Source organism: Scomber scombrus, chromosome 4 (genome assembly GCF_963691925.1).
Source record: "Scomber scombrus chromosome 4, fScoSco1.1, whole genome shotgun sequence".
Classification (NCBI taxonomy): domain Eukaryota; kingdom Metazoa; phylum Chordata; class Actinopteri; order Scombriformes; family Scombridae; genus Scomber; species Scomber scombrus.
The window spans coordinates 34,388,110-34,403,109 of NC_084973.1; the positions used below are offsets into that span (position 1 = coordinate 34,388,110).

Here is a 15,000-nt window from a genome sequence, read left to right on the forward strand (position 1 = left end):
CAAACTCCATCATCTGCCTGCTTCTTTCTTCTTCTGCACATTTTTAAATCCGGCTCGTCTTCCTTACCTTTGTGGGCGGGACGAGGAGGCGCCGAGGTCACATGGAGGCTGTATCTTAGCAACCAGACAGTACAAGTCTCCGCCCTCTCCGCCAGAAGCAGAGGATGGACCTGAAGAAGAGAAGAAGGGAAAGAGTCCTGCACTTAAAACGAAGTCAGGGTTGGGGGGGGGGTGTTAGGGTTGGGGTTAGGCTTGGGGAGGGGGGGGGGGGGGGTTGGGGTTGGGGGGATTATCTCTTGTCTCTGGTGGTTTAACTGATGAATATTTGCTGCATGTCGTCACTCACAAACAGTTAAATAGATGAGTCATAAATAACTTTCAACAATCTGCACAAACTTGTATTAATATAAATGATAATCATTCTTCATTTCTTTACACAAACACATTAATTAACAGAATAAATCTTACAGACCAATAAAAATATAACAGCATGAACAACGCTGAGCATTGCCCTTTACCATCATGTTAGCAATGAGAGACGTAATGTTAGTTTTCTCTCTGAGACTTTAGTTAACCGTCACAGACAGCTGAGCAGATTTTTGTCCATGTGAAGCCACCATAGCTCAACTCTGCTCCACATATTTCACACCTGACAACATTATCCTTTACTTTCTGGAAGCTTTTAAACCACGCTGGACTTTAGTGTGTCTCCCTCCAGTCAGCTAGCTAGCTGGATAACTTACTACCATCATGTTCCCTCCAGTCAGCTAGCTAGCAGGATAACTTAGCCAAGGGCAGCAGTAAACATTCACTCTGTGCTTCAGGTTCTACTTCAACACAAGAAGCTTAGAGCTCCTCCTAGTGGCTGAAAGTGGCTGTTAATGAACCTGAATACTAGACTACACAGCTCAGTGACTCAATGCAACAAGACATCATGGACGTCACAGTTAGTCTACCAACCATTATTCAGGTTTAATGATCCGTCCCAACCGTAGACTGTATATAAGAAATGGACGTAACATCCGTGACGTCACCCATTGGTTAGTGGACTGCTGCTCGGAGGCCAATAGTATCGGATCTGAGCAGCGCCATCTTGAAAATTTCAGGTGCATGCTGGGAAAATAAAAAACGGATTCTACTTATATGGGCATCAGGAGGAGCATGAGGCGCCCTCCTGAACCTGTGAACCAATCAACCTGTCAATCACCACGTAGCCACGCCCTAATGCATACCCTGCTTTATCGTCACATATAAAATCAGGGAGGCCAAAATGTCCCAAATGAACATCATACTGCATTGAAGAAGGCTTTAAACTAGCGATTGAGACCATAAACACATTTTGAAAACGTTTACTGAGGTTAGAAATCAAGTGAGAAGTTGGTGAATTCTCCATTGACTTGTATAGAGACGGAAGTCCTTTTGACACCAAAACGGTCGCCCCCTGGTGGCCTTTTGATAGAATGCAGTTTTAAGTTACTTCCGCGTTGGCCTCATTTCAGAGGACCGGACCTCCCCGCCTCGTCCCAACACGAAGGAGATCAATACTGTTACGGACTGTCAGAAACATGCTTCATGAAGGTTTTTCACAATAAAAGCCTGCAGCAGGATCTGGTCATCAAGCGATAAAAAATATAAGAATATAAAGGTGAGCTGTGATTGGACACTTGAGGTCAGGTGTTAGAGGTGAGCTGTGATTGGACGCTGGGGGTCAGGTGTTGAGAGCTGTGATTGGACGCTGGGGGTCAGGTGTTAGAGGTGAGCTGTGATTGGATGCTGGGGGTCAGGTGTTACCTCCAGGTGGTTCAGCAGCAACAGGTGACAGTCTGACAGGATGCAGAACATCCGGCTCCAAACGTCAGGCTCCGCCCTCCGACCGCACGACAGCCAATGGATGGACGCGCTCTTCAGCTCTGTGACACGTTAATGATGTCACCAACAAACCCTCCTATCAATGAACTGCTCACACAACTGTCAGCTGTCAATCATCCACTCACCAATCACATTCATCCAGCCCAGGTGCTGACACCTGGACAGGTTTTTGACCAGCTGCTCCATGGCAACCAGACCCTTTGAGAGACAGACAGGTAGAGACAGACAGACAGGTAAACACACACACACACACACACACAGACAGACAGGTAAACACACACACACACACAGACAGGTAAACACACACACACAGACAGACAGGTAAACACACACACACACACACACACACACACACACAGGTAAACACACACACACACACACACACACACACACAGGTAAACACACACACACAGACAGGTAAACACACACACACACACAGGTAAACACACACACACACACACACAGACAGACAGGTAAACACACACACACACACACACACACACACACACAGGTAAACACACAGGTAAACACACACACACAGACACACACACAGGTAAACACAGACAGACAGACAGGTAAACACACACAAACACAAGATGTAGAACGCAGGGCTTGTCTCCTCACCTGTCTGTCTGTTTCCAGTCTCCACCTGTCTGTCTGTCTGTCTCCAGTCTCCACCTGTCTGTCTGTCTGCAGTCTCCACCTGTCTGTCTGTCTGTTTCCAGTCTCCACCTGTCTGTAGTCTCCACCTGTCTGTCTGTCTGCAGTCTCCACCTGTCTGTCTGTCTGTTTCCAGTCTCCACCTGTCTGCAGTCTCCACCTGTCTGTCTGTTTCCAGTCTCCACCTGTCTGCAGTCTCCACCTGTCTGTCTGTTTCCAGTCTCCACCTGTCTGTTTCCAGTCTCCACCTGTCTGTCTGTCTGTTTCCAGTCTCTGTCTGCCTGTCTGTCTGCAGTCTCCACCTGTCTGTCTGTCTGTTTCCAGTCTCCACCTGTCTGTCTGTCTGTAGTCTCCACCTGTCTGTCTGTCTGTTTCCAGTCTCCACCTGTCTGTCTGTAGTCTCCACCTGTCTGTCTTCAGGCCGTCAGACTTCAGAGCTTCCTGAACACTGACCGACTGTTTCTGTTCTTCACGTCTTTAGAAACCTTAATGGCATTAAAAGCTTTTCACCTGTCACTCTCACTGCCACACACACACACTCACTGCTACACACACACTCACTCACTGCTACACACACACTCACTGCTACACACACACACACACACTCACTGCTACACACACACACACTGGAGGAACCAGAAACAGAGGCGCTAGTGAGCTTTCTTGTGCAGTAATGTGGTGATGTTGGTCCAGGAGAAGTCCTCTGTACACCTGCTGCTCCCTCTGGTGATGGACAGAGGGAGGAGCTGGGAGGAGCCTGGCTCAGCTCCATCCTGTAGCTTGTTTCATCATTGTTAGCGATGAGACACACACACACACACACACACAGTAACACACACACACACGGGGTCAAAGGTCGGACAGTTTTTTTTATTCCAAAGAAAGCTGGCAGCTGATTGGTCAGCTGAGCCAGAAAAAAAGGAAAACATACATACAGTCACATGATCAAAACAACCGTGGAACAAGCCAATGAGAGAAGAGTATGGTTACCATGGTAGCAGGGAGCATCTGCAGATTTAAAGTGACAGAGTGACAGTTTAACGTCTGGGAGACCGTTAGCATTCCTCATTCAAACCAATGGGCTCCATTAGCATTCCTCATTCAAACCAATGGGCTCCATTAGCATTCCTCATTCAAACCAATGGGCTCCGTTAGCATTCCTCATTCAAACCAATGGGCTCCGTTAGCATTCCTCATTCAAACCAATGGGCTCCGTTAGCATTCCTCATTCAAACTAATGGGCTCCGTTAGCATTCCTCATTCAAACCAATGGGCTCCGTTAGCATTCCTCATTCAAACCAATGGGCTCTGTTAGCTTTGAGCTAAACTCTCATGAACATTCATATTGATTATCGAGGCTTCTGATCGCTGATCAATCGCTCTGAGGGATCATTGGGGGGGGGGGGGTTCTGGCCGGTTTGCATAGATACTGAGCATGACCATAGTGCAAGAAAACTAACCAATCAGAGCTGCTGTGACTCAAGGCTCACTTACTAACTGCTGAAGAAGACAGTGGGATACGACTGAAAGCTCCAGGACCAGCTCAGTAAGTGATGCTTGAGTTCATTTAGTAGCTGCTGCAGAGCTTTCAGTGACATCACATGATCTTCCTCCTCCTCCTCACCTCCATCCTTTACTCTGGAAACTTGACAGAGGAAGATCATGAGATACGATCAAAAGCTCCAGAACAGCTGCTGAGTTTCCAAAGTGAACTGATGACCTCTGACCCCACTGTGACATCACACATGACATCATGAGGTGGGAGTTTCCGTTTAACGTCAGTGTGAAAGTTTAACGTCAGGGTGAAAGTTTAACGTCAGGGTGAAAGTTTAACGTCAGTGTTTAACGTCAGTGTGAAAGTTTAACGTCAGGGTGAAGTTGAAGGTTTCTTGGTTCTGAAATCAAAGTTTTTTGTCTCCAAACAGTTTGAACAGCTGATCTTTAACAACCAAAACTGACTGTTGGCACATAAATGTCACGGCTGTGGCTGTGGCGTCACGGCTGTGGCTGTGATGTCACGGCTGTGGCTGTGATGTCACGGCTGTGGCTGTGATGTCACAGGTGGAGTGATGAGAGCAGCAGTGAGGTGAAGCAGCGAGCTGTCTGACAGCAGATTCTGACTGTTTTACATCAGAGAAGAAGAAGAAATGTTTGTTTTGACAGAAGAAGAAACTTCTGACATACAGACCATAATACTACACCATAAACACACCGTGTTCTTACTGACATACAGACCATAATACTACATCATAAACACACTGTGTGTTCTTTGGTTGATTTAAAAATGTCTAAATACTGTTTATACACAAACATCAGCAGCTTTGATTCCTGCTTCCTCTGAAATACCTGTGGGACAGGTGGACCTGGGTTATATGGGACAGGTGAACCTGGGTTATATGGGACAGGTGAACCTGGGGTATGTGGGACAGGTGAACCTGGGTTATGTGGGACAGGTGAACCTGGGTTATATGGGACAGGTGAACCTGGGTTATATGGGACAGGTGAACCTGGGTTATGTGGGACAGGTGAACCTGGGTTATATGGGACAGGTGAACCTGGGTTATATGGGACAGGTGAACCTGGGGTATGTGGGACAGGTGAACCTGGGTTATATGGGACAGGTGAACCTGGGTTATGTGGGACAGGTGAACCTGGGTTATGTGGGACAGGTGAACCTGGGTTATGTGGGACAGGTGAACCTGGGTTATGTGGGACAGGTGAATGTGGGACAGGTGAACCTGGGTTATATGGGACAGGTGAACCTGGGTTATGTGGGACAGGTGAACCTGGGTTATATGGGACAGGTGAATGTGGGACAGGTGAATGTGGGACAGGTGAACCTGGATTATATGGGACAGGTGAACCTGGGTTATATGGGACAGGTGAATGTGGGACAGGTGAATGTGGGACAGGTGAACCTGGGTTATGTGGGACAGGTGAACCTGGGTTATATGGGACAGGTGAATGTGGGACAGGTGAACCTGGGTTATGTGGGACAGGTGAACCTGGGTTATATGGGACAGGTGAACCTGGGTTATATGGGACAGGTGAACCTGGGTTATATGGGACAGGTGAATGTGGGACAGGTGAATGTGGGACAGGTGAACCTGGGTTATGTGGGACAGGTGAACCTGGGTTATATGGGACAGGTGAATGTGGGACAGGTGAACCTGGGTTATGTGGGACAGGTGAACCTGGGTTATGTGGGACAAGTGAACCTGGGTTATGTGGGACAGGTGAACCTGGGTTATGTGGGACAGGTGAATGTGGGACAGGTGAACCTGGGTTATGTGGGACAGGTGAACCTGGGGTATGTGGGACAGGTGAATGTGGGACAGGTGAACCTGGGTTATATGGGACAGGTGAATGTGGGGTATGTGGGACAGGTGAATGTGGGACAGGTGAACCTGGGTTATGTGGGACAGGTGAATGTGGGACACCTGAAGCTCAGCACTAACAGATCAGGGACTTGAGTGCGACCCATTTGGGACTCCTTTTTTTTAAAGAAGTTGTTGCTAGGCAACTTACGACTAAATAGGTTGAAAAGTCAAATAAAATAAAACCGTCTTGGACTGTAAACATTTAAAAACAACAACATAAACAAAGCTGTCGTCATGGAAACATGTAACAGGGGACCAATCATGTGAGGAAGAGGAATCAAAGCATCACGTGACGTCCTAATAAGGCGTCGTCCCCTCCCACTCCAGCAGGTACTGGACCGTCCCCTGAGCCGTGACTCGCCGAGCCAGCACCTGGTACCTCTCCCCATTGGTCAGCCGGCCCGACACGCCGAAGTACGAGGAGATGGAGGAGTGGAGGTGGGAGGAGTCAGAGGGGAGCTGGGAGGGGTCTGACAGGAAGTGGGAGGGGTCTGATGATTCTTGGTCCTCCAGGATCCCAGCAGGCTCCTCCCCTGCCTCGCTGTGATTGGCCCATTGGCTGTAGCTGTTGCTAGGCAACTTCCTCTTCCTGCTGCCCACCCTCCTCCTGAGGACAGAGGACAGAGGTCATAGGTCAGAGATGGACTCAAAGATAGGACTGGTTGTCTCAGGGTTAGGAGCTGAGGAGGCGCTGTTACCTGAAGTGATAGGAGGCGCTGGTAGAAGCAGAACCTGAAGTAGACGCATCAGTGGAGTCCTGATCAATACTCACTGTTCTACTGGAGCTACTGTGGAGAGGAGGAGAGGAGGAGGAGTCAGATGTTAATATCCATGCTGATGTTTGGTTATTGATCACAGTGTATTGATTATTGATCAGTCTCACCTCTTCAGACTCTGCAGTTCGTCCAGAGTGAAATCAAAGATGTTCGCCATGTGATGGTTAGACGTCCAACTGCAGGACAGCTCGCTCTACACACACACAGACACACACACAGACACACACACAGACACACACACAGACACACACACACACGTTATACACACACACAGAAACATGTTAAACACACACACACGTTATACACACACAGAGAGTAATTAGAAACAGCATCATACGATGAAACAGAAACACTGAAAAGAAAACAGACATTTATTCTTACATTAGGAATGGCATCTTCTAGCAGCCACTTGGACTTCCTCTTCCTCCTCTCCGCTGAAGCACTACACACACACACATTATACACACACACACACACACATACATTATAAACACACATTATTAACACACACACACACACATACATTATAAACACACACACACAAACACACACACAGGGGTAAAAAACTGTGAACATTAAAAAGGCAAACAGTCCTACCAATCACAAACGCACATTCCTGGGGGGAAACTGACATTATCAGTTCCTGGTTTTGGGACTACAAACGGGATCAGTTCCTGGTTTTGGGACTACAAACGGGAACAGTTCCTGGTTTTGGGACTACAAACGGGAACAGTTCCTGGTTTTGGGACTACAAACGGGATCAGTTCCTGGTTTTGGGACTACAAACGGGAACAGTTCCTGGTTATAGGACTACAAACGGGATCAGTTCCTGGTTTTGGGACTACAAACGGGAACAGTTCCTGGTTTTGGGACTACTAACGGGATCAGTTCCTGGTTTTGGGACTACAAACGGGAACAGTTCCTGGTTATAGGACTACAAACGGGATCAGTTCCTGGTTTTGGGACTACAAACGGGAACAGTTCCTGGTTTTGGGACTACAAACGGGAACAGTTCCTGGTTATAGGACTACAAACGGGAACAGTTCCTGGTTTTGGGACTACAAACGGGAACAGTTCCTGGTTTTGGGACTACAAACGGGAACAGTTCCTGGTTTTGGGACTACAAACGGGAACAGTTCCTGGTTATAGGACTACAAACGGGAACAGTTCCTGGTTATGGGACTACAAACGGGATCAGTTCCTGGTTATGGGACTACAAACGGGATCAGTTCCTGGTTATAGGACTACAAACGGGAACAGTTCCTGGTTATAGGACTACAAACGGGAACAGTTCCTGGTTTTGGGACTACAAACGGGAACAGTTCCTGGTTATGGGACTACAAACGGGATCAGTTCCTGGTTATAGGACTACAAACGGGATCAGTTCCTGGTTATAGGACTACAAACGGGAACAGTTCATGGTTATAGGACTACAAACGGGATCAGTTCCTGGTTTTGGGACTACTAACGGGATCAGTTCCTGGTTTTAGGACTACAAACGGGATCAGTTCCTGGTTTTGGGACTACAAACGGGATCAGTTCCTGGTTTTGGGACTACAAATATGTCACCCAGTAGACGGAGAGAACTACCTGTTCCTGGCCACACCCTTCTTCAGACCTCGCCCTCCATCGCTCTGAGCGCGCTCCGGAAAGAGCTTATTGGGGGGGTTGGGAGGGACTCGATTCCTCAGACGGAAGATGCACTTCCTCTTCTTTATCTCCTTCCCACATAGAAACCTGAACACACAAACACACAGTGTAGATACACACACACACACACACACACTGCAGTATTTGTACCGTGAATGTTTCTTACTTGCTCTTGTATTTGTTCAGAGCGTCCAGCAGGTGCTGAGGCCTTTCTGCTGGAGGCGTGTTAGACAGCTGAGAGAGAGACAGACAGGTGGGTTTAAATGTTTTCATGACCAGTTATTCAAACGATGTTCAGTCCCTCCAGGATGTCGGAGGCCTTTTTAGTGATTTTTGCCTAAATGCCTGATTTCACGGCAGCTTTTCCAAAAAATTGCGATGAAAGTTGCGGAGAGATAGTTGTTCACGCTCTCCAGAGAGTGGTGCAGTTGGTTTAATCTGTCACAACAGCAGAATCCAACCACTAGATGGCGACAGACTGTGTTCACATGGAGGACGCAGCGGCAGGCTAACTGTAGTTCATCCCCATGTACATAAAAGGACTTGAATCCACTCAGAATGATCCGGAGACATCAGCTGTTCCTGATAATATTATGTGACCAGACACAACTTTCAACCACAAAAACAGAGTTAGTTAGAGATCATTTGTAGTTGTAAATTTGGGAAGTTAGTTCTGATTTTCCTTTGACGGTTTATTCAGTGAGTTTCGGTCAGACAGTGATGGAGTTACACTGCTGGAATTATCTCAGGATTTATTTGGCGTGTCGTTTGTGTGGATATCATGAAATTAAGGATTCGAGGATCGCTGTGACTGCTGGCTAAACCATGCTTAGACAGAAGATGCTCGGTGACTTGTGTTTTGTTTAACTGTAAATGGTTGTGTAAGCTTTCTAGCTGAGCTTCTACTGAACAACACGGTGTGTCAGATGACCATATTCCTGCATGTTTAACTGCCCTGATCCCGGTTTACTAACACAGATCAGATTGGCATGCAGAAAGCACAGCTGTCATTTCCTCTTATGTTCAATGATAATATTATGAGAGAGTTTATGGCTCAATGTCTTGCAGGAATCAACAATGATTGGTCAAATTTACACAGAAGTTTCGGTGATTGGTTAAAATCGCAAGAGTTCAAGGGATAGGTTGAGTTTGCATTAATAGTTGCAACATCGCAAAATCCTGGAGAGTCTGGAAATTGTGTGTGGTTGATTCAGAAACTACGATCTTTGGACCAGATTACGCTTTAAATTGACATGCCTTGATATCATTCTTATATAGCCTGCATATCATTTATCATTTTAAGCTCAATAAATTCAGATAATATTTGACCAGAATTTCAAACATTTGTCCGGTAAATTGAAAACTTGCCGGTCACGTTGTCCGGTGCAAATTATTTCTAGCGGAAACGCTGCAAACCAACTCTCATGTTTTTGCTTCTTTTGCTGTAAATGTTGTTAATGTTAATGAGACTCGGTTGATGTTTGAATCACTGAAGGTATCAGGACCGACGATCTGCTGATTGTCCACAGATGCACATTTCAAGGTTCTATTTCAGTTCTACTGGACCCAGTGCGGCCTGGTCCTGTGCTGGTTCTGGTACCTTCCCTAGCTGCAGATGGTCCCAGTTAGCGGAGACGAAGGCCAGGATCTCGTCCATCTCGAAGTATTTCTTCTTGCTGCTGACTGACAGGTTGTAGAGAACCAGGTGAACCACGTCGACCCACCTCAGGGACAGTCTGCGGACATACTCTGAGCCTTTATTACAGACCGAGCACATGAAGAGGTAGAACCTGTGGAGAACACGGAACGTCAGCACAGAACTAACAGGAAGTGGCTCTGCAAACACGGAGAGCACGAACTGGTGAGTTACCTGTCTCCAAACATCATAGACTCCTGCAGACACTGAGTGCACGCTTCATGGAACCACTGCTGGCACCTGAAGCACTGCAGCATCTTCAGGTACCACCTAGAAACACAACACACAGATCAGCAGGTACCACCTAGAAACACAACACACAGATCAGCAGGTACCACCTAGAAACACAACACACAGATCAGCAGGTACCACCTAGAAACACAACACACAGATCAGCAGGTACCACCTAGAAACACAACACACAGATCAGCAGGTGCAGCACAGCCTCATTGGTTCTTTACAGGTGTGATATAACGGTAAGCTACAGTGTGTGTGTTTCTGATTGGTCGGCCTTACTCTCCAGGGCCGCCACAGTAGCAGTAACACTGCTGCTGATTGGTCCGGTGCTGAGAGTCCCAGTCCAGAGAGTCCAGGTGATAGGACAGCACCTGCTTCATGGCTGACAGAGCTCTGCTGATTGGCCCCTTCTTCAGAGCGCCCCCTTTCTGTGGGGAGACAGCACTGTTACCATGGCAACTGTTACTATAGCACACCTGTTGTAGTCTATTCTACAACTGTAGTACTGGTAGTACTGGTACTACTGGTAGTACTGCTGTTACCCGGACAGCCAGGGCGAAGACGCAGCGGCGGCAGAACCAGGGGCTGACCACACTGCTGCCCTCTACAGGAGGAACGTGGCACTGCTGATGGAAACCTGACACACAGGAAGAGAACATATTACTGTCAGCTGATTGATGATGTTAGTCCGGTCTGTCCTACATGTAACCTCTGAAGCCTAAAGCTGCGTTCAGACCCAACGCGATGAACGCTCGAGTTTCGACGCGTGACCATTAGGGTTGGTCAGATGGAAGATGCCGATGGACACCACATCGGCGATGTGCCGCCTCCCCGTTTTCCCGGTGGTGCCCCATATTAATCATTAGAAGTGACTATTCTTTAATAGTTATTAGTCATTAACAATAACACATTCCTTTCTACTCTTACATGTATGGTTGCCTTGTAGCGAGGCTCTCTCCTACAGTATAGCAGTCCCTGCTTAGTGGAGCTCATTAGTTCTACTGGTTATTAAATCTACGCTTCTACTGTTCTCTTAGTGAGACCCTGATTCTCAAGATCCAACTAATGCGGCTCCGTAGCGAAGCCATTATTACAAGTCCCAACAATGACATCATTAACAGCTGGGCTGCTTTTCATTGGCTCACAGTCAGAGGACCAATGAGAAGCAGCCGGCGCAGTGACATCACTCACCAATGCCGCACTTCCCACAGATCAGGATCTGGTTGCTTTGGTTTAATTGGCTGTCACAGTTTGGCCCCGCCTCCCGACACACAGAGCAGCGAGGCTCCTCCCCCGGCACTCCAGCTGCAACGTGATTGGATAACAGGCTGTGATTGACAGGTAAAGGGAGACATACAGAGAGAGGTAGAAGTACAGGTAGAAACAGACCGGTAGAGAGACAGACAGGTAGAGACAGACAGACAGGTAGAGACAGACAGACAGGTTGAGAAACGGACAGGTAGAGACACACAGGTAGAGACAGACAGACAGGTAGAGACAGAAAGGGAGAGAGACAGGTAGAGAGACAGACAGGTAGAGACAGACAGACAGACAGGTAGAGCGACGGACAGGTAGAGAGAGACAGACAGACAGGTAGAGAGACGGACAGGTAGAGAGAGACAGGTAGAGACAGACAGGTAGAGACAGACAGGTAGAGAGACAGACAGGTAGACAGACAGACAGACAGACAGGTAGACAGGCAGCAGCAGGGAGGTGAGAAACATTGATATAACCTGTCTCACTCTCACCGTGTTGGATGTCCTTCCAGAGAACCCAAAACTTTGAGTTATCTTCAAACGTGACGAAGCAGCTCTGCCTGGGGGGGCTCACCTGTTAACCAATCAGAGCACAGGGATTACATCATCCACCAATCAGAGCACACGGATTACATCATCCACCAATCAGAGCACAGAGATTACATCCACCAATCAGATCAAAGGGATTATGTATTTTTATTAATAATCTAACTGTGTGTGTGTAGTGTGAATAGTGTGTGTAGTGTGTGTAGTGTGTATATAGTGTGTATAGTGTGTATATAGTGTGTGTGTGTGTGTGTGTGTGTGTGTAGTGTGTATAGAGTGTGTTACCCTCTGGATCTTGCCCAGGTAGTACAGTCCATCTGACCAATGACAGAGGACGAACTGTCCCACACTCAGACTAGACCCCGCCCCTTCGTCCTCCTCCAGGCCACGCCCCCTCCGACCCCCACCTGGAGACACCTGAGGCTCCAGACCACAGAGGGCTTCAATCAGGTCCTCATACATCCTGCAGACAGACAGACAGGTGGTTAGAGACAGACAGGTGGAGAGACAGACAAGTAGAGACAGACAGGTAGAGAGACAGACAGGTAGAGAGACAGACAGGTGGTTAGAGACAGACTGGTAGAGAGACAGACAGGTGGTTAGAGACAGACAGGTGGTTAGAGGCAGACAGGTGGAGAGACAGACAGGTGGAGAGACAGACAGGTGGAGAGACAGACAGGTGGTTAGAGGCAGACAGGTGGTTAGAGACAGACAGGTGGAGAGACAGACAGATGGAGAGACAGACAGGTGGAGAGACAGACAGGTGGAGAAGACAGACAGATGGAGAGACAGACAGGTGGTGAGAGACAGACAGGTTCAGAGACAGACAGGTGGTTAGAGAGAGACAGGTGGTTAGAGACAGACAGGTGGGGAGACAGACAGGTAGAGAGACAGACAGGTGGTTAGAGACAGACAGGTGGAGAGACAGACAGATGGAGAGACAGACAGGTGGTGAGAGACAGACAGGTTCAGAGACAGACAGGTGGTTAGAGAGAGAAAGGTGGTTAGAGACAGACAGGTGGAGAGACAGACAGGTGGAGAGACAGACAGGTGGTTAGAGACAGACAGGTGGAGAGACAGACAGGTGGAGAAGACAGACAGGTGGTTAGAGACAGACAGGTAGAGAGACAGACAGGTAGAGAGACAGACAGGTGGTTAGAGACAGACAGGTGGAGAGACAGACAGGTGGTTAGAGACAGACAGGTAGAGAGAGACAGGTAGAGACAGACAGGTGGAGAGAGACAGACAGGTGGTTAGAGACAGACAGGTGGAGAGAGACAGACAGGTGGAGAGACAGACAGGTGGTTAGAGACAGAGACAATACTGTTACATTAACCTGGTACAATACCGGTAATGTAACGGTAATATAGCGATAATGTAACGGATATGTACCGGTACATTAACCCGGTAATGTAACGGTATGTAACGGTAATGTAACGGATATGTACCGGTACATTAACCCGGTAATGTAACGGTATGTAACGGTAATGTAACGGATATGTACCGGTACATTAACCCGGTAATGTAACGGTAATATAGCGGCAGTGTAACGGTCATGTACCGGTACATTAACCCGGTAATGTAACGGTAATATAGCGTTAATGTAACGGTCATGTACCGGTACATTAACCCGGTAATGTAACGGTAATATAGCGGTAATGTAACGGTCATGTACCGGTACATTAACCCGGTAATGTAACGGTAATATAGCGGTAGCAGGGTAAATGTTCACCTTGCTCTGATCCGGGTTGGGTCCTCCGGTCTCCGGTCTCCGGTCCACAGACAGGTTGGACAGAGAGACGGTGTGTTTGTGTCTCCGGCTCCTGTCTGTCTCTCTGTCTGCCTGTCTGTCTGTCTGTCTGTCTCTGTCTGTCTCTGTCTCTGTCTGTCTCTGTCTGTCTGTCTGTCTCTCGTCCTGTCTCTCTGTCAGTGTCTCTCTTCACGCGACTTCTCTTCAAACTTTCCCCGCCGCCATTTTTCACTTTTCCCGCGAATCGCAGGACGAGGCTGTGTCATCATCTTACGTCTTGACGTCAGCACTAGGACGTCCTCGCATCCGACACTAGGTCCGTGGGTGTGTCAAAATAAAATGTCACCAAAGAAAACAGTGTATGTTAAGTAAGTATTTTATATAAGAATATTTCATATATAAGAATATGTACTGGTATGTACTGGTATGTACTGGTATGTACTGGTATGTAGTAGTATGTACTGGTATGTACTGGTATGTACTGGTATGTAATGGTATGTACTGGTATGTACTGGTATTTACTGGTATGTAATGGTATGTACTGGTATTTACTGGTATGTAGTAGTATGTAGTAGTATGTACTGGTATGTACTGGTATGTACTGGTATGTACTGGTATGTACTGGTATGTAGTAGTATGTACTGGTATGTACTGGTATGTAATGGTATGTACTGGTATGTAGTAGTATGTAATGGTATGTACTGGTATGTACTGGTATGTACTGGTATGTAATGGTATGTAATGGTATGTACTGGTATGTACTGGTATTTACTGGTATGTAATGGTATGTACTGGTATTTACTGGTATGTACTAGTATGTAGTAGTATGTACTGGTATTTACTGGTATGTACTGGTATGTACTGGTATGTAGTAGTATGTAATGGTATGTACTGGTATGTACTGGTATGTACTGGTATGTAATGGTATGTAATGGTATGTACTGGTATGTACTGGTATGTAATGGTATGTACTGGTATGTAATGGTATGTAATGGTATGTACTGGTATGTACTGGTATGTAATGGTATGTACTGGTATGTACTGGTATGTAATGGTATGTACTGGTATGTACTGGTATGTAATGGTATGTAATGGTATGTACTGGTATGTAATGGTATGTACTGGTATGTACTGGTATGTAATGGTATGTACTGGTATGTAATGGTATGTACTGGTATGT

At 47.1% G+C, this 15,000-nt stretch overlaps 2 protein-coding genes across 2 annotated transcripts in view; both read right to left on the minus strand.

The window, feature by feature from the left end:
- Positions 1-2,055, minus strand: part of LOC133978584 (disabled homolog 2-interacting protein-like) — a 20,847-nt gene extending 18,792 nt beyond the window's left edge. The window contains exons 1-3 of the mRNA XM_062416853.1: positions 1,995-2,055; positions 1,792-1,910; positions 68-170 (exon numbers count right to left, since the gene is read on the minus strand). Coding sequence (XP_062272837.1) covers positions 68-170; positions 1,792-1,910; positions 1,995-2,055 — 283 coding nt within the window. The remainder of the gene's footprint in view (positions 1-67; positions 171-1,791; positions 1,911-1,994) is intronic.
- A 3,914-nt stretch (positions 2,056-5,969) lies between these two features.
- On the minus strand, positions 5,970-12,532 carry phf19 (PHD finger protein 19). The gene is made up of 13 exons (XM_062416900.1): positions 12,356-12,532; positions 12,017-12,098; positions 11,460-11,573; positions 10,811-10,905; positions 10,548-10,696; positions 10,206-10,301; positions 9,936-10,125; positions 8,502-8,569; positions 8,276-8,422; positions 7,067-7,127; positions 6,793-6,878; positions 6,608-6,697; positions 5,970-6,516 (listed from the first exon to the last, which is right to left on the minus strand). The coding sequence occupies exons 1-13, from the start codon at positions 12,530-12,532 to the stop codon at positions 6,207-6,209; spliced, it is 1,665 nt and encodes a 554-aa protein (XP_062272884.1). The 3' UTR covers positions 5,970-6,206.
- Between the last annotated feature and the right edge of the window lie 2,468 nt (positions 12,533-15,000).

What these genes read in the sequence shown, in the direction of transcription:
- phf19 (XM_062416900.1), bottom strand. Translation starts at nt 12,532, where the DNA reads ATGTATGAGGACCTGATTGAAGCCCTCTGTGGTCTGGAGCCTCAGGTG. An exon ending in TCTATGATGTTTGGAGACAG is followed by an intron (nt 10,126 to 10,205) that starts GTAACTCACCAG and finishes TGTTCTCCACAG; the next exon opens with GTTCTACCTCTTCATGTGCT. An exon ending in TAGAAGATGCCATTCCTAAT is followed by an intron (nt 6,879 to 7,066) that starts GTAAGAATAAAT and finishes GTGTGTGTGTAG; the next exon opens with AGCGAGCTGTCCTGCAGTTG.